Here is a 20046-nt window from a genome sequence, read left to right as displayed (position 1 = left end):
ACAACATTAAAATTTGGGAAAACCACCGACTTTGTTGAGATAATTAAAATTGGTTTCCCACTCCCATGGGAGCCATCCACCACGTCGGAAACGTACAACCAGCAGGCAACCCAAACTTGACACAAAAAAAGCCAAAAAAGCGACATCATTAACTTCAGTTAATATGCTCAAAAAGCAAATATTACCTTAACTTTTTATAGAAATATCCTCCAGCATAACAGAAAAACATAAAATCACCTACATTTATGCACAACGACGACATTTTCCAGCTAACCCTATGGAACGAACTTGTAACAAGTTTCGATACTGAGCAGTACGAGCCAACGTCAAAACCAGTGAACATAGATATTGGGTCAAAAATGACGAAGGTAAATAACATCTAAATAAACATTATAAGAACTGCTTTTTGCTTCCGATTACATTCTGGACGTATTTATTAACTTACAATGATAGATTTGGTTACTTATGTTTCCTAGCTTACGTCTTTTCTGTTTGCTTCGTTACAGGAAAACCAAGGCTAATTGGATCTTCAGCGACACACCATTACTTAAATCCAGATTTTGTTGTTAAAAGGGTAATTGTATTACTCTATAATTGATACTATCCTACCTTTTATCAGGTTTTTGTTCTCCAGTTTTGTTGATGCTCCTACTACCAACGTGAATAATTTTGTTGTTGAAAGGGTAGTTGCAGAAACTCGTGATATTTTGTTGTTAAAAGCATGATGTTAAACCATCAAAGAGGTTCGATATTTTGTGAAGGTGTGTTGAGAGTTTTAAATATACTTTATGTTATACTTAATCTTTATCTCTATAAGATAGTTAACATTATGTCTTGATGGAGTGCTCTGTGTTTCCTTTTGTGTCTAAAGCTATTATTGTAAGATTATTATCTTATGAAGGATGGTTCACTTTTGGATGCAAACCTTGTGGGTCGAAGGCTGGTAACAAGGTTATTGGTTCTACTGCTCAAATGATGTGGGGATGTCAACAATGGTTTTCAAGTTTTTAGAAATGTACCCAAAGTAAGTAATGTTTAGGTTTGTATAACCTCATACAATTGCAGACATGAAATATCTCGAGTTGTTTTGACCATGTCTTATGTAATTGTATCGCATGTATGACATCTTAGATTCATTATAATTGTATCGTACACCTAATTGGAACGTTTTCGAATACTATTTTGTAAAGTTAGCGTGCAACGCACGGGCTTTTAAATCTAGTATATAGATATAGATATATAGATGTTACATCATTAACGTACAAAGTCTTGTGATCCCTTGAGCTAGTTTGTAATTTGGAAATTCTAACCTTGTTGGAATATAACCCATCACTTGATACTTTTGTTGTTGTGTCACAGGTGACACCTTAAATAGATTATACACCAAGAAAATATATATTAAAACAAACTATTTGAATATTAGACGCATTAAAAATAGCAAACGTAAGTCATGAGGTATGGTTGAAGTTGTTTGTTAACAAGCTAAATAAAATTATAAATGACACAATGAAATCGGGAACCATTTGTTGCGTATTCAGTGAACAAATAAGTAGCTTTACTTCAAAATAAATAAAAACAAAAAATTCTAAAAAAAAAAAAAAAATGGTACTATAAAACAGTGGTCAGCAGATTCCACCTCATGCACTAAACTGCAAATATTTGGTAGTAGCAGTAGTAGTATACAGTAGTATATCATGCAAATACCTTATGTTACACTCTTCAATATTCACATACATTTTCGGCTCATCATGCAGTTATCGTTCACAATTTCGCATGAGCATTTGTACTGGTTTTCCACTTTAGATCTTTCGGCATGAATCGTTTAACACACCAAATGGGTTCCAGTAGCACTTGGGGCTTCACACACACGTGGCTGCTAATATGAGATAACAGGCTGCTAATATGAGATAACGTAATTAATGTCTTGATTGTAACATACATACCAGATAACTATAACTTAAAACTATTTTTGAGCAAAAACTTGTTGAAAAGAGTGAACTTTTGTATATATGGATTTACATATTTCGGGGGAAATATATTAATCTACAGCCAAACTAGAAATGCAAATCATATAGATTACCCTAATACATAATTCTGTATAGCTTAGGTTGCAATTGTATTTGTGTGATTTGAATGAATAACGTAAGTTGGAGGTTCATATAATTAATTTTTCATGTTCTTATGGTCATAATGAGTTTTACACAAGTCTAAAATCAAACTAAACAAGACTCAAGTATATTGTGTGTTTTGGACTTAATTAGCTCCCTATATGTTTTTATTATTTGGATTAAACAATTCGTCTTCTATAACTAAGTTTGATAATTACATGTAACAAATCTAATGAAAAACTAGAATTGCATATTTATCAAGGTTGTAAAAGTTGTTAGTCGAGACTAATCCGTCGGGACATCGGCCAAGTCGGAGACTAATTGGGGACTAGTCAGACGTTGACCAACATTTAACTGAATAAATCTGACTTAGACATACTAAATTGGACTTACACAACTTTGACCGGATAAATCGGCCAAGTCAAAGACTAGTCAAGATTTTGTTGGACTACTTCAAAATCCTGACTAGTCGGGAAATTTTACAACCGTGACAATTATCCCATCGTAAGCAATTCTTGTAAAGGCCCCTATTTAAACCTAATTTGAAAGAATTCTAGTCTTAACAAATCATTTCTCTTTTCATAATGATTGTTATAAACAATCAAACACAACACCAAACACGCAAACATCTCATACATAATTTCATTATTCCAACTTCAAACAACAAAAGTAATTGTGTTACATATGAATCATGATTACCTAAATTAATTTTTATAGTTGAAAAATGTAATATTATCAATTACAAAAACAACTCACGACATATATATATTATATATACTTAAAAAACTAGTAGCATAAACACTTATCGTGCTATTATTTTTACCAGGTGAAACTATATATGTTCATCCATTTTCTTTTGTAGTAAAAGGTTTTAATATCAACTATAAACAGTTAGCATTTTTGGTTAAAGTATATATACCTTTTGTTATAGACTATACTGAATATTAATGCAGTTTAGTCAATTCCTAACATAAGAACAAGTATTAGTAAACAAAAACAATAAGACAAATGAGTCATACTAAAGAACACACAACAAGCACACATACAAAATATGTCACTTTCTAACACACAACACAACAAATCCAACATGTTTGATTACCAACCTTAGCATAAACTTCACCTTTTTAATCACATCTATTCTATCATATAAACAATTACTGAAATAACTCAACAAAGATAACATAATAAGAATTAAAGTGAGAATAATTACCAAAAGAAATCAGTCGCGAAAAATGACGTCATTGGCCATATTCATCAAAGGCTCCAAACAATCTGGCGAAAACTTCCTAGCAAACATATACGGTTTTGTAAAATTAGACTTCCTAAGCTCGTATATAAGCTCTTTCGACACCTCATTAGGATAATACGTATGAGGATGTCCATCAACACTATCCGTCCAATTCACACGAGTCAATGTATAACTGGTACAACCTTTTAAATCCTTCATTGACAACAATGTTGGAAAATAATGTTCTTCAGGGTAACAAGAATTCGGTCGCAAACAATTCAACCTAAATTTCTTCCATAACCGCCGATCAGCAACTACAACAACCGCGTGCCTACGTGTTAATGTAAAAAACTGCGAGCCCATTCGAAATTTATCAAATGGAACTTCAGGAACCATGACATTTTTTCCTCTAGCATTATATCTATCTAATATAAATTGATCCTTAGATACAATTTCTATAAAACTTTTGTACTTTAAGTGTCTCAATTCAGCTACTTGATGTGAATTAACTTCAAAAAGGGTATCATAAAAGTACTTAAAGGAATGAAGAGGAATACAATGTTGTGAAACGAGCGTAAAGAACGCGTTATTCGGATCGTCGAGAAGCGCAGTGGCAAGAAGTCGGCGAGCTGCGGCGACCAGGGTGGCGGTGCCACGGCGAGTTTGTTTTGCCGGAATAAATCGATCTTCAGTGAAAACCCCACCTGGGATTTTAACTTTAGGGTTTACAGTTGGGTCAGCATGAACATAAACATTAAAAAGATTAGAACTTTTTGATGAATTAGTGTCAAAAAAGATTTCCCATAAAGGGGCAAATTGTAAATCTGAATTAGTAAGGAATAAAAAAGCAATCTTGGGTTTTAAATTTGTGGAACCAAGACGCTTGGGTTTGGATTTTGATGGGTTGATTGAGTCAACGACGGTGGCTCGCCGGAAAAGTGTGAGATCTTCGAGTTCGTCCGGGAAGGTGATGGGTGGTGGCGGTGGTGGTGGGAGGATGTGTGGGGCCAAGTAAAAGAGGGTTGGAATACAAAGTAAAAGAAGAATGATTATTGGGATTAATGGTGATGGTGATGAAGAGATCATTGTTTTGGGAAAAAAGGAATGATTTTTTTGTGGGATTTTGAAGTTTGAAGTAATGTTGTTGTATTTGGGGTTTTGATTTTGGATGAAGATTGTTTTGATGGGTTGAGTCTTGAATTGTGGTGAATGGTTTTGTTGGAGATGATGAGATGGGTCCAAATTGTATATGTGAATGTGATATTGTGATGTAAACTTTATATATTTTTTATTGGAAAAACATATAAAACGAACATATAAGCATCTTGTGAATTTTTTATTGTAATTGTTTAAGAGTATGAGAGTATAGTAATACACTACATGTTTTGGTCTTTGGATTATTTGGTGGTTACTGTATTTTATTCTGTTGACTTTTTTCCTTTTTCTTTTCCTTGGGTGTTCAAAGAGAGTCTTTATCGTTCACATCTTATTTTAACCATACAACTTCGCAGTTACTGGTAATACAAAAGGTTGATTACATAATTGTATAGGTACATCCAAATCAAATCTCAATAACTACTCTTGTATTCTAAATTTGATGATGGTTTAGTGTAACTTTTGTTGGCAATACCCGTTACTTTTGTATGATCAAAGAAGAGTTAGAAACAGTCATTAACTAAGTCTTATAAGTTGCGTACATCAAAATATGAGGTCAGATTATTCGCTCTCCGAATAATTCAAATATTGAAAAAAAAAAATTCCTTGTACCTCGTTATTATCATAACATTACTGTGATGATGACCTTGATCCTTCAAATTAATAATGCCAGTAAGTTTATGATGATTTGGTTATTGATGATGAGCTTGAATTATTAATGTGTTACAACTTAAACATGGAGAGAGAGTGTGTGAGAGAGAAAACGAAGAGAGAGAGTGTGAGAGGCAATTTTCTTCACCGGGCAAACACGGTAAACTCGCGAGAAGGATTCAATGGCAGGCTACAAGATCGATTAATAAGGCTTTTCGGAATGCATTTGACTTCGTTCATGTTTTTCAATTTCCCCGAGAGCTGGAAGATGACGGATCTGTGGAAGGTATTCAAACAACACGGCGACATCAGAGATGTTTACATGGCTGGAAAACGATTAAGGGGTGGCGAAAGATTCGCATTTGCAAGATTTAAGAATGTTGGGGACCCTGATGCAATGTTAAAGTCACTTTCCAAGATCAACTTCGATGGCAATCCTATCAAGATGTTTAAGGCCTATGAGAGGCGAGATAGACAGGAAGGTGGCAGGTTTGATGGTAAGAAATGGGCAGAAGTTAGGAGTCACATGGATAATCCCATTCCAAATAACAACTTTAGGGATCAACGAAGATATAGCACGGTTGTTGAGAATCATAAGAGTGACTTAAGGGATTTTTTGAACGGAAAGGATAAGAGATATGAAGGGGACCTGAGGGATAAACTAAATGGTTTTCATCGCAGCAATCAACATACATCAAAGGTCGATCATGCTAGCAGAAGAAGGATTATTGTAAAAGAAGTTGACAAGGTAAAGATTAGCACTAAGAGGTCAATCCTGGGTGTTCTAAAGGATTGGAAAATAATTACGCAAATCATACATCTCAGTCGGGCAGAGGGTATGCTTAATTGTGATATTAAGTATTTAGGCGGCCTGGAAGTCTTGTGGACCTTCATGTCCACTGTCGAAGCAGTTCAAGTTCTAGATAATAAAGATCATGCCTTGTATAAATGGTGCCACAATGCTCAACTATTAGGGTCAAGTAACCTTTCTTCTAAAAGGTTAGCATGGATTAGAATACGTGGCGTGCCAGCAACATGCTGGAAGGATTCGGTTTTCAGATCTATTGCTATGTCCTGGGGTGATGTACTTGAAACTGAAAACTGCAATTTGGATTACGGGGACCAAAATCTTGTATTTGGTAGAGTGTTAATCCACACCCGCCATCTCAAAAACATCGAAGAATATGTCTGATAATGTTAAAAACGAACATATATTTCATAGCATTATCCCTCAAGAAAGACAAGCTTTTAGTTGCGATTGTTTTATTTACAAGTGATATTCGTTTAAATAATAAAAGGTGAAGACAAAAGACAGATTCGACGAATTGAAGACGCAAACGACCAAAAAGCTCAAAAGTACAAAATACAATCAAAGAGGTTCCAATTATTGATAAGAAACGTCTCAGAATTACAAGAGTACAAGATTCAAAACGCAAAGTACAAGATATTAAATTGTACGCAAGGACGTTTGAAAATTCGGAACCGGGACCAGAGTCAACTCTCAACGCTCGACGCAACGGACTAAAAATTACAAGTCAACTATGCACATGAATATAATATAATATATAATTAATTCTTAAAATTAATATATATATTATATTATATTATAAAACCGTCGGCATAAAAAAACAAAGACTTTTGAGCCTCCCCAGCTGGCCATGCGATCGCATGGCCTTGAAGGGCAAAGCCCATGCGATCGCATGAGCCCTTTTTCCAGGCCTGTCCTATAAAGTTCGCGAGTTTTGGACGCAAAAACACACATCTTTTTCTTCTCCTTATTCAACGTATAATATTTATATTTATATTATAATTTTAATTTTAATTTTAATTTATAATAATAAGGGTGTGTTAGCGAATGTTGTAAGGGTGTAAGTCGAAATTCTGTCCGTGTAACGCTACGCTATTTTTAATCATTGTAAGTTATGTTCAACCTTTTTAATTTAATGTCTCGTAGCTAAGTTATTATTATGCTTATTTAATCCGAAGTAATCATGATGTTGGGCTAAAAATATTAAAATTGGATAATTGGGCTTTGTACCATAATTGGGGTTTGGACAAAAGAACGACACTTGTGGAAATTAGACTATGGGCTATTAATGGGCTTTATATTTGTTTAACTAAATGATAGTTTGTTAATGTTAATATAAAGATTTACAATTGGGCGTCCCTATAAATAACCATTTACACTCGATCGGACACGATGGGCGGGGTATTTATATGTACGAATAATCGTTCATTTAACCGGACACGGGAATGGATTAATAGCTACTAGAATTATTAAAACAGGGGTGAAATTATGTACAAGGACACTTGGCATAATTGATAACAAAGTATTAAAACCTTGGGTTACACTCAGTCGACATCCTGGTGTAATTATTAAACAAAGTATTAAAATCTTGTTACAGTTTAAGTCCCCAATTAGTTGAAATATTTAACTTCGGGTATAAGGATAATTTGACGAGGACACTCACACTTTATATTTATGACTGATGGACTGTTATGGACAAAAACCAGACGGACATATTAAATAATCCAGGACAAAGGACAATTAACCCATGGGCATAAAACTAAAATCAACACGTCAAACATCATGATTACGGAAGTTTAAATAAGCATAATTCTTTTATTTCATATTTAATTTCCTTTATTTTATATTTAATTGCACTTCTAATTATCGCACTTTTATTTTTTGTTATTGTATTTAATTACACTTTTAATTATCGTACTTTTTAATTATCGCAAGTTTATTTTATCGCACTTTTATTTATCGCAATTTCATTATCGTTATTTACTTTACGCTTTAAATTAAGTATTTTATTTATTTAATATTTTACATTTGGTTTTAACTGCGACTAATGTTTTAAAATCGACAAACCGGTCATTAAACGGTAAAAACCCCCTTTAAAATAATAATATTACTTATATATATATTCGTATTTTTATAAATTAAACTAATATATCGTTAAGCTTTGATTAAAAGATTCCCTGTGGAACGAACCGGACTTACTAAAAACTACACTACTGTACGATTAGGTACACTGCCTATAAGTGTTGTAGCAAGGTTTAAGTATATCCATTCAATAAATAAATAAATATCTTGTGTAAAATTGTATCGTATTTAATAGTATTTCCTGCTAAAATTTAATAGTATTTTATACCCCTTAGCTTTAACTATCAAGTATTTTTGGCACCGCTGCCGGGGAACGCCGAAGCAAAACGCCACACATATAATAAAAAAATACGCTTTTGTAAAAATACGTTTTAAATATTCAAAAATATAAAAAGAAAACAAAAATATAAATATTTTTAAGAGTTTGTTAAATATTTAAGTTCTATAAAAGTTTCTTTACCTTTATTTTATAAAAATATAAGTTTTATTTAATTTATATAAATATATTACATAAATATATAAAACAGAAAAAAATAAATATAAAAACACTCGGGCCTGCTACTGTAGCAGCCCGTAACCTGGCCCAAAACCTCAGCTCATGCGATCGCATGAGCCCGAAGGCATAAACTCATGCGATCGCATGAGAGTGTCTGACACGCCAACTGCAACCCTAAAACTGCATTTATTACGGTGTATTATTATTATTATTTAATAAACCCTAATTAGGTTTTAATATTTTATTATTTAGTTTAATTTTAGTTTTTAATTTATTTTATATTTAGTTAAATTAGTTTAATTAAGTTGTAAAATTAATAATTTTATAAAATAAATAATATAAAAATAATATTTTTATAAAAATTGTAATTTTTACAACTTTTAGTATATTTTTATATTTTGTCCCTTTTTAATTGTTTTAACGTAACTTTTGTATTTTTCGCTCGTATTTAGTTTTAAGACATAGTTTTTGCCATAGTTATTTTTATTTCTAGATTTTTAGGCTTTGCCGTAAAATCTCTTAAGTGCTTTTTCTTTAGACTAAGATATAGGTGCTTTAGAATTTTGCGACGCCTTTTTAAGTTTTAGTTCCTTTTTAAGATATTGCCATTTTTATGATGACTGTTCAGATTCCCACGATTCGGACTTTGAAGCAATTCCAGAAACCGGTGATCAAATACTTTCCGGCAACAACTCCGGCAAGGTGGATGCTAATGAAGAAGTTGAAGAGTCTGGTTTTCTTGGAGTAAAGGAACTTTTTGAAGAAAACAAAACCGTTGGTGGTGTCTGCAAAAAGGTGGACAATCATGTTCCCAAATTCCCTACTCATAATTGCCCTTGCACGCCGTCCACTTCTCCAACCAACTTTTCTGTTTCCAATAATAAAGGTGGCTCGTTTAACTCAGATGGGGAAGATAAGGGTTTGAGATCTGGTAAAATCCCAACTACTGGGCCTAGGCTTAATGAACACTTGGACCAGGAGAGCCCAACTTGTACTTTGAAAAATAAAAGTGGCGATGGGCTTGGTGTATTGGGCGATCAGGGCAGTAATGGACCATCATGTAATGACGTTTTATGCTCGAATAACAACAGCCCAAGCAATAAACGTGTGGTGCCCAGTTTTAATCTGAATGATTCTGTTCCTGCCCCCAATATTGTCAATCAATCGGTGGAGGATAATCTTTCTTGTTCCAATCGAAGAAAAAACAAGCCAAAATCACAATCTTCACATCGAAGCAAAAATGGATCCAAGGATACTGAAAGAAGACCGTCCAAACCAACCTCCAAAGGTGATTCAAAAGGGAGAAAAGAAAATTTGGTGGAACAAAAAGGGAAAAGATGCTGCTGGTCGAATATCAGGCGATGGAAATCAACCTCCAAATTAATGAATGTCAAGCGTTCCGCTAGATCAATTAAACCTGAAGACAAACCTCTACGATCTAAATGCTCATCGTGTGCTGCAAATTCAAGTCACTCAAGTACCCATTCTGATTTTAATTCGTATAAACATAACGTTGATAGCACTTGCAATACGGTTAACTCGGCGGCTGTTCGTGAATACGGTAAAAAGATTGGGTTAAAATGGAAGGAGGCGATCCCACATCAATGATTGAATTAGACCTTTGTCGTAATTATATTGTTCTCAAAAAGATTGTCTCTCTTAATATACGGGGTTTTGGTTTAGGGGGAAAAGTTGACAAATTTGGATGGGTTAAAAGGTTAATCGCTAAAGAAAAACCAACTTTTCTTGCAATTCAAGAATCGAGGCTCAAACTAGTGGTGGATAAATGGATATGCTCATTATGGGGTTTTCCTGATTTCGAGTTTATCCAAAGAGAAAAGGTAGGGAAAAGTGGTGGGCAATTGTTAGTTTGGGATAAGAATTGTTTTGAGGCTCTTGATGTGTTTAGAATTGATTGTGTCATTGGTATTCAGGGGGTTTGGAAACCTTCGGGGGATGCTGTCAACATTCTAAATATTTATGGCCCTCATGACGACGCTAAGAAGATTAAACTTTGGGATGAACTGTCGAAATTACTAGCTAATAGTAATGATGCTTGGATCTTGTGTGGGGATTTCAACGAAGTAAGAGAGGAGTCAGATAGGTTTAATTGTGATTTTCTTGAATATAGAGCTCGTAGATTCAATGAATTTATTGCAAATAATAGTTTGATCGAGATCCCATTGGGTGGTAGGAAATTCACGAGAGTTAGTGACGATGGGGTCAAGTTTAGCAAGTTAGATAGGTTCTTTGTTAGCGAAAAATGTCTTGACATTTGGAAGGATCTTGTGGGTAATATTTTGGAAAGGAAACACTCGGACCACTGTCCTATCTTGCTGAAAAATGAGAATTTAAATTTCAGCCCGAAGCCATTCAAAGTGTTTGATACTTGGTTTAACGAAGACGAGGCTGATCAGATTGTCAAGAACGCTTGGGAGAGGACTGTCCCGAAAACCTATCGTAAGGATCGAACCTTTATGAATAAGTTGAAGAATGTGAAATTCGCCTTGAAGGAATGGAGTTCAAAAAAATTTGGAGCTTTAGATGGTGAAATAGAAGCTAGTAGAAGTGTTGCTACTAATCTAGAGCTAAAGGCTGAAACAACAAACTTAAGTGAGGAAGAAAAACGTCAATGGAAAGAATCGAGGAAGATGTGGCTCGAAAAAGAAAAGACTATGACGGAGATGCTTAAACAAAAGGCACGGATTAAATGGTTGATTGAGGGAGATGAGAACACTAAATTTTTCCACGCCATAATCAACCGAAAACATAATAACAATAATCTAAAGGGGCTGTTGATAAACGGAAGCTGGAACAATTGTCCTCAAGATATAAAAGATGAAGTTCACCGACATTTCAGTATCCTCTTCAGCGAATCAAACTATAACAGACCTAGCATCGAAGATCTAGTCTACCCGTCACTTTCTGTTGAGAATGCTACAGCCCTTGAATCACCATTCGATGAAAGAGAAATTCGGGAAGCCGTTTTTGATTGTGGTAGCTAAAAGGCGCCGGGGCCCGACGGTTTTAATATGGCCTTTCTTAAAAAATATTGGGAAACACTAAAAGCGGACCTTATCGAAGCAATAGCATGGTTCTGGGATTCACGCGAGTTCTCTAAAGGTTGCAACTCATCTTTCGTCACTCTTATTCCAAAGAAACTTGAAACACGGGGACTTGGAGATTTCCGACCGATTAGTTTGTGTGACGACCCGGAAATTTCCGACCAAATTAAAACTTAATCTTTATATGTTCCAACACAATAAGCAAAGCCTGTAATGTTGAGTCTCGAAATGTTTGAACTATTTATATAGATTCATTTAACCTGTGACTATTTCCGACGATTCACGAACAATTGTGTGTAAATAAATATGTAAATATATATACATGTATAAATATAAGAGTGCATATTAAGTTGTATTAATAAAATACAAAATAATCATTTGAATTGAAAATGTAAAATAATGTACAAGATAATTAAGATTAAAATTTATTTATGATTTAAACGAATTCTTATTTTTATTTATTATCATTTTTATGATATTATTTAGTTATTTTATTAGAATTATTATTAATATTATTAGGGTATTTACTATTAATATTTATTAAAAATAAAAATAGGGAATCCCATTATGTTAGAAGTAACTATCAATTTTTTTTCTTTTTCTTCACATGAAAATAATTTACGTACTTCATGTCTCCAGTTTGTTACAAGTCTACTTCACAAATCAATTGGAAATCAATTTAACTGTTAAATCATGTACCTAATCACTCTATATAAGTTACAAACTGCAATTTGAGTTGAAAATAAAGAAAACCCAGAAAATAAGCTCGACACCGGTACATTCATCTTTTTCACCATATTTTGATTTAGAACAAATTTTCAAAATGTAATAACGCAGTCATGTTAGGAATCGTCTATCTAAACTATCTGTAAGTTTTCAATCCTCAATTCTTTCTATTAATTTCTAATTTGAGAGTCAAAGTTTTGGTTTTCAAAGTCAACTAAGTGTTCTTGAATCAAATTCGAGTTTGTTTTGATATCTTCAGTTAATTTGATGATCCATAAAGATTATAGGAATGATTTGCAACACAATTCATGTTGTAATCATAACCTATAACACTCTTAATCTAAAAATCAATTTTTGAGTTCTTGAGTTCTTCACAGTGATATGCACTAACGTGAATTCGAAACAAATTTCAAAAACTAAAAATGTAGAGTTGTTAGGAATCATTTACTTAAACTTCCTGCAAAATCTCAAGTTCCAATTCTTGATAACGAATTCGAATTTGCGAGTCAAAGTTAAATTGTCAAAAGTCAACTGTTTTGTTCTTGGAGAAATTAGAGCTTGTTTTGATGTTTTAAGTTCAATTGACGATTTCAATAGTTTTTAGGAATGATTTGAAACATGTTTCATGTTGTAAAGATTGTCCAAAACGAACTCAAAATTGAAAACAAATTTTTTTTTCTTGGCTACCAGCAAGCAGTAGGATTTTTTTGTTTTTTTCTCTCATTTTTTTTATATCATGAACACATTTTTATTTTTTGTTTCATGTTTGTTTAGAAGTCCTAAAACCATTTTGATGATTGACTATTAAGAATGAAGTTGTTTGATTGTTTAGATTTTGGTGAAGAAGATGAAGTGGGTTGAAACATGTAATAGATAAGTATTTGGGTTTGTATTATAAATTAGAAAAACTGAAATGGAGGAATGGTTAAGGGTGTTGATGAGTGAACGAGAGGTCTCGGGTTCGAGCCCGGCTTGGTGCAATTTTTTTAAAACTGACTCCTAAGGTAGTTTTATACTTTTAAAAATTATTATTATTATTAATATTATTATTATTATCCTTAGGTATTTCTACAATTATTAATTTTACAAAACAAAAGATATATATGTAAATATATTATTACATAAAATATACTAATATTACATAAAATTATGTTTCAACTAATATTATTGATATAACATTAATTAAATATCAAATAAGTATCATAATATATTATAAGAATAATTAATACATAACAAATATATAAACTTAATTGATTTATACTATAATGTGTTAATACTTGATATAGGTTCGTGAATCCGAGGCCAACCCTGCATTGTTCAATGTCGTCATATGTATTTTTACTACAAAATACAGTATTGTGAGTTTCATTTACCTTTTTACCCTTTATATTTTTGGGCTGAGAATACATGCGCAACTTTTATAACTGTTTTACGAAATAGACACAAGTAATCGAAATTACGTTCTATGGTTGAATGATCGAAACTGAATATGCCTCTTTTTATTAAGTCTGGTAATCTAAGAATTAGGGAACAGACACCCTAATTGACGCGAACTCTAAAGATAGATCTATCGGGCCCAACAAGCCCCATCCAAAGTACCGGATGCTTTAGTACTTCGAAATTTATATCATGTCCGAAGGAGGATCCCGGAATGATGGGAATATTCTTATATGCATATTGTGAATGTCGGTTACCAGGTGTTCAATCCATATGAATGATATTTTTGTCTCTATGCATGGGACGTATGATTATGAGAAATGAAAGTATGAAATCTTGTGGTCTATTAAAATTATGAAAATTCTTTATGATAAACTAATGAACTCACCAACCTTTTGGTTGACACTTTAAAGCATGTTTATTCTCAGGTACGAAAGAAATCTTCCGCTGTGCATTTGCTCATATTAGAGATATTACTTGGAGTCATTCATGACATATTTCAAAAGATGTTGCATTCCAGTCGTTGAGTTCATCAAGATTATTATTAAGTCAATTATATTTGGATATATTATGAAATGCTTTACATGCCTGTCAACTGTCGATGTAACGAAAGTTTGTCTTTTAAAAACGAATGCAATGTTTGTAAAATTTATCATATAGAGGTCAATTACCTCTCGATGTAATCAACTGTTGTGAATCGTTTGTAATCGATATGGACTTCGTCCGGATGGATTAGGACGGGTCTCTACAGTTGGTATCAGAGCGGTGGTCTTAGCGAACCAGGTCTTGCATTAGCGTGCCTAACTGATAGTCGTTAGGATGCATTAGTGAGTCTGGACTTCGACCGTGTCTGCATGTCAAAAGTTTTGCTTATCATTTTTATCGGAAAACATCTGCTTATCATCCTTAGGAAATTACCTACTCATTATTCTTAGTCTAGACACATTTTACTGCATTGACTGCATGAATAGTGTATAGACAAAATTCATATCTTAGCGTATCTGACAATTCATATCTTAGTGTATCTGTTACTGTAGACCTTGCCTGATATCTCTCGTAAATTTCTCCTTAATTTAAGGGATCCTGGTACTATATATATTTATGCAAATTATGCATTGAGAATACCATCTAACTATCAATTGATGCCACTAAACTCTTCATACCAAAAATCTTTCCTGAGATCGTTTAAGATGGCCTCTACGAATCGACCAAGTTCCTCTGACTCCGAAGACAGCGTGACAGGAGCACACCAACCAATCAACTACCGTGATTACTGGAGAAAATGGGGATGGGTTCGCGAATTACTCACCCTATGGAGAAAGGAAGAAGGTACTCCATATCATGAATCAAATCTACCACCTAACCTTGGAGTACTTGACCCGCTCACCGGCGAACCCGTTCGCAATACCGTTTATACCCTATTTGCAAGAATTTTTCGTCTTGAAACTACCATTAATGGAACTAGAGAAGATATCCGACCTCTACCTCACATTGATAAACAACTCGGGTTAGTAGAAGAAATTAGAGAACTCCGAGCTCGAGTATTAACTTTAGAGAGCACGGTATACAATTTGCAATCATCAACAGTATCACCAACACCAGTAACCTCACCAGCCTTAGCACCAATGGCACCAGTACCACCAACAACCCAAGTTTCAACAATCCATGCCTCAACATCTCATTCTGTACCTCGAGTATAATTATCGTTCCACAAATCATTCTACATCATTTATCTTCGTTCGACATGACGATTATGTAAACTCTAATGTTTTAGAGATTATGTATCATAGTTCTAATCATAAATCTGATGAGTTTAATATCACATTGACTCATTAAATCCATAATTACATCTGAAGAAAATATATATGTAAATATATTTTCATAAAGATTGTGATTAAAAATTCTTTCGTACAAACTGTTAATGGTAAAAATATTTTAACGGGTAGGTAATACCCGAGAAATATTTAAGATTTCACATTAATAAGTTACATTGTACAGTCTTCGAATCTGATTCAATGGTCGATTACCATCCTACCTACATCTATCGATATACGAATCCGTTCACCACAGAATAACCATTTTCATTCAAATTCAATTTCATATTTGGATTTTTACTTACCAGAATCCAACAAGTGGCATAATGAAGAAATAACGGACACAATAAAAATTGATTAGAAACAGACTAATTAACAATGTGGAATTTTGTTAAGAAACCATGCTAACTGTTCCAGCTAACTGTTCCTAGCTAACTGATTACATTCTATTTATCGCATTTTATTTATTGCAATTTAATTATCGCAATTTACATTCCCGCAATTTTATTTATCGTCATCTAATTTCTGTTATTTACTTTACGCACTTTAGTTATCGTTATTTAATTCCTGTTATTTATTTTACGCACTTTAAATATCGGGACACGTATACAAGGTTTTGACATATCATATCGATGCATCTATATATATTATTTGGAATCACCATAGACACTCTATATGCAGTAATGATCGAGTTCTCTATACAGGGTTGAGGTTGATTCTATAATAATATATATACTTTGAGTTGTGATCGAGTCTGAGACATGTACACGGGTCCCGATACGTATTAATTAATTCGGATATTATATATTAAGCTATATATGTATTATCGGACTGTTAATTGTGGACTATCAAATATGGACTGTCGACATTGGATAATTAAAATGAATTAAAATATTGATTATAACATATGAAACTAAACATATCTTCAAGTTTGCCACTTGATCTCATCTTAAACCTCATCTGTATCTTGACGATTACAATCTGCGTTCAAACCTTTCATGATTCTTGAAAACACCTCAATCGATAGGATGAATCAACCGCACTTCATCTACGGAAGGAAGGGTTTATGCATATAGTTATGCACCTGAGAAACCCTCGGCAACTGAGTAAAAGTTTAACACGTAGCCGCATCAGATCCTTTGGCATTTATTAGCAAAAATAACTTTGCGATCCCTTTTCAAAGTAGCCAATTTTGTCACAGCTCCAGCAAGTCAACTTCGACTTTTCATTCGAAGTAGCCTTACTATAATCCTGATATATACAATTACCCTTTTTATAACGGAGAATTCTTTTATATTCCACCATATTACCAGAAGACGTACCAGCAGCCTCGTTGTTTTTTTGGCTTAAATCTCTCTGACAAATCATTATATTTATTCATTGAAACCCTATCATATACTCATTCGCATCTTGTAATGAGAACTGCCCTACCAATTACCGGGAATCAGCAAATTTGTATTTTGAGTCTCGCAACGTTTCCACATCAACAGTTATATGTATCCATATAACATTTATCTCTTAGAACTATGATCTTCCATTCTAAAATTCAGAAAAGCACCCAGTCTGTGAATTAATGCTCTAAATTTTAAAAAGTTGAATGAAGCAACAAAAACTATGGATGATTTTAACAGTCAAAAGTTTGATAAAAAAAAGATACGTTGGAAAAGCTCAAAAGGAAGTTTGGTACTGAAAAACGAATTGAGCAAACCATGAAGGAGACTGAGAGCAAATCATAAGGACTAAACTTGTACATAAAGAACCCTGATGATTCTGTTTCTGATGAAGTCTTTAGTGAATATCTTGCTCCTTATTTATTCTAAATCCTCGCGAAAGGATTTTCTTCATCAACATTCGATCTCAGAAATTCTGAAAATATCATCATAAATATCTTTGATATTTTCGAGAATATTTTCATAACAATTCTTATCTGAAATCATTAATCTCTTCGTGCTATCAGTGTTACATCATATAGAAACTGTTAGTTTCTATATTCTGTAAACTTTCGAGCTTGAAATATGAATGTTATTGAAGTAATGTTGGGAACTGATGCATGAGTTAGTATAATATAATGACACTTGATCAACGTGATTATATTACAGTAAGTCATGCTGAGTTTCTAATGGAACGTGATGATTCACAGATCATAACGTCATCATGTGCCATGTTACACGACTCTTACATTCTACCCAATCTCCAAGTATATCAAGAACATATATTTTTAATAGTTCTATCTTTTCAGATATTCTAGTAATTTGAAAAATCAAGATCGTGCCATTACGATTTCCTTCTAGAACATTAACTATGTTCATTTCAAAATCCATATCTACGAATTCCGGACCATTATTCGCTTGACTTGAAGTCGGGAAGACGAAAGTATGGAACTCTTGAATATAAAGAAAATATAAAGCTCGACAACAACACATAAATTACAAACCGTGCATATCAATACGTATTGCCACGTAAAGGCACGGGAAAATTAAAAACACTATAACCCCAAGATAATAGTAGAAGTAAATATAATCCTCCGGTGGTAGATGAAAGAGAAGAATGACAGATATGAAAGTTAATAGTATATCAAGGATCAGAACTGGATGGAGCATATTAATGAATGCTTTAAAAATATGAATCAGGGGAGAAAGAATGGAAGGTGTGAGCTGTGAAAATATGGAAACGAAGGGAGTGGATTTATAGTAAAATATCCGACAGAGCAATCGAAACAGATTATTGCATTTAATCAAAGAAGATCTGATTTCCTATATCGCCGAAGAACCAAATCTTATTACGAAGATTTTCTTTAAATCCCATGAATTCCGGAAATCAATCATAACTACGTCATCAGTTCCCTCTCTTGCGATAGCTTCGATTATACTCTTCGCGTAATCAATTTTTTTTTACCTATATTACTCACCGATGATAAAACTCTAATTTCTAGCTCGGATACGTCATGAAAACATACTTATTGTCAGCCATGACCATTCCACTCAAATTTCGGAACGAAATTTCTTTAACGGGTAGGTACTGTGACGACCCGGAAATTTCCGACCAAATTAAAACTTAATCTTTATATGTTCCAACACAATAAGCAAAGCCTGTAATGTTGAGTCTCGAAATGTTTGAACTATTTATATAGATTCATTTAACCTGTGACTATTTCCGACGATTCACGAACAATTGTGTGTAAATAAATATGTAAATATATATACATGTATAAATATAAGAGTGCATATTAAGTTGTATTAATAAAATACAAAATAATCATTTGAATTGAAAATGTAAAATAATGTACAAGATAATTAAGATTAAAATTTATTTATGATTTAAACGAATTCTTATTTTTATTTATTATCATTTTTATGATATTATTTAGTTATTTTATTAGAATTATTATTAATATTATTAGGGTATTTACTATTAATATTTATTAAAAATAAAAATAGGGAATCCCATTATGTTAGAAGTAACTATCAATTTTTTTTCTTTTTCTTCACATGAAAATAATTTACGTACTTCATGTCTCCAGTTTGTTACAAGTCTACTTCACAAATCAATTGGAAATCAATTTAACTGTTAAATCATGTACTTAATCACTCTATATAAGTTACAAACTGCAATTTGAGTTGAAAACAAAGAAAACCCAGAAAATAAGCTCGACACCGGTACATTCATCTTTTTCACCATATTTTGATTTAGAACAAATTTTCAAAATGTAATAATGCAGTCATGTTAGGAATCGTCTATCTAAACTATCTGTAAGTTTTCAATCCTCAATTCTTTCTATTAATTTCTAATTTGAGAGTCAAAGTTTTGGTTTTCAAAGTCAACTAAGTGTTCTTGAATCAAATTCGAGTTTGTTTTGATATCTTCAGTTAATTTGATGATCCATAAAGATTATAGGAATGATTTGCAACACAATTCATGTTGTAATCATAACCTATAATACTCTTAATCTAAAAATCAATTTTTGAGTTCTTGAGTTCTTCACAGTGATATGCACTAACGTGAATTCGAAACAAATTTCAAAAACTAAAAATGTAGAGTTGTTAGGAATCATTTACTTAAACTTCCTGCAAAATCTCAAGTTCCAATTCTTGATAATGAATTCGAATTTGCGAGTCAAAGTTAAATTGTCAAAAGTCAACTGTTTTGTTCTTGGAGAAATTAGAGCTTGTTTTGATGTTTTAAGTTCAATTGACGATTTCAATAGTTTTTAGGAATGATTTGAAACATGTTTCATGTTGTAAAGATTGTCCAAAACGAACTCAAAATTGAAAACAAATTTTTTTTTTCTTGGCTACCAGCAAGCAGTAGGATTTTTTTGTTTTTTTCTCTCATTTTTTTTATATCATGAACACATTTTTATTTTTTGTTTCATGTTTGTTTAGAAGTCCTAAAACCATTTTGATGATTGACTATTAAGAATGAAGTTGTTTGATTGTTTAGATTTTGGTGAAGAAGATGAAGTGGGTTGAAACATGT

The 20046-nt window shown here is 32.9% G+C and overlaps 2 protein-coding genes across 3 annotated transcripts; one reads left to right on the top strand and one right to left on the bottom strand.

Moving 5' to 3' along the window:
• Positions 1-1447: 1447 nt before the first annotated feature.
• On the bottom strand, positions 1448-4525 carry LOC139862670 (glycosyltransferase BC10-like). Of its 2 annotated transcripts, none has more exons than XM_071851295.1 (2): positions 3319-4525; positions 1448-1876 (listed from the first exon to the last, which is right to left on the bottom strand). In XM_071851295.1, exon 1 carries the CDS (start codon positions 4420-4422, stop codon positions 3328-3330), a length of 1095 nt encoding a protein of 364 aa, XP_071707396.1. In that variant the 5' UTR covers positions 4423-4525; the 3' UTR covers positions 1448-1876; positions 3319-3327. The 2 variants fall into 2 exon arrangements, with proteins under 2 accessions (XP_071707396.1, XP_071707395.1); XM_071851294.1 differs by having other exon boundaries at positions 1448-1873.
• Positions 4526-10132: 5607 nt separating this feature from the next.
• Positions 10133-11533, top strand: LOC139864570 (uncharacterized). The gene has a single exon (XM_071853153.1). The coding sequence runs from the start codon at positions 10133-10135 to the stop codon at positions 11531-11533; it is 1401 nt and encodes a 466-aa protein (XP_071709254.1).
• The last annotated feature ends 8513 nt before the right edge of the window (positions 11534-20046 follow it).

This window comes from Rutidosis leptorrhynchoides, chromosome 8, assembly GCF_046630445.1.
Source record: "Rutidosis leptorrhynchoides isolate AG116_Rl617_1_P2 chromosome 8, CSIRO_AGI_Rlap_v1, whole genome shotgun sequence".
NCBI lineage: Eukaryota > Viridiplantae > Streptophyta > Magnoliopsida > Asterales > Asteraceae > Rutidosis > Rutidosis leptorrhynchoides.
The sequence above is the reverse complement of the archived record's forward strand: the minus strand, read 5'-3'. Positions and strand labels throughout refer to the sequence as shown.

What these genes read in the sequence shown, in the direction of transcription:
- LOC139862670 (XM_071851295.1), bottom strand. Translation starts at nt 4,422, where the DNA reads ATGATCTCTTCATCACCATCACCATTAATCCCAATAATCATTCTTCTT.
- LOC139864570 (XM_071853153.1), top strand. Translation starts at nt 10,133, where the DNA reads ATGATTGAATTAGACCTTTGTCGTAATTATATTGTTCTCAAAAAGATT.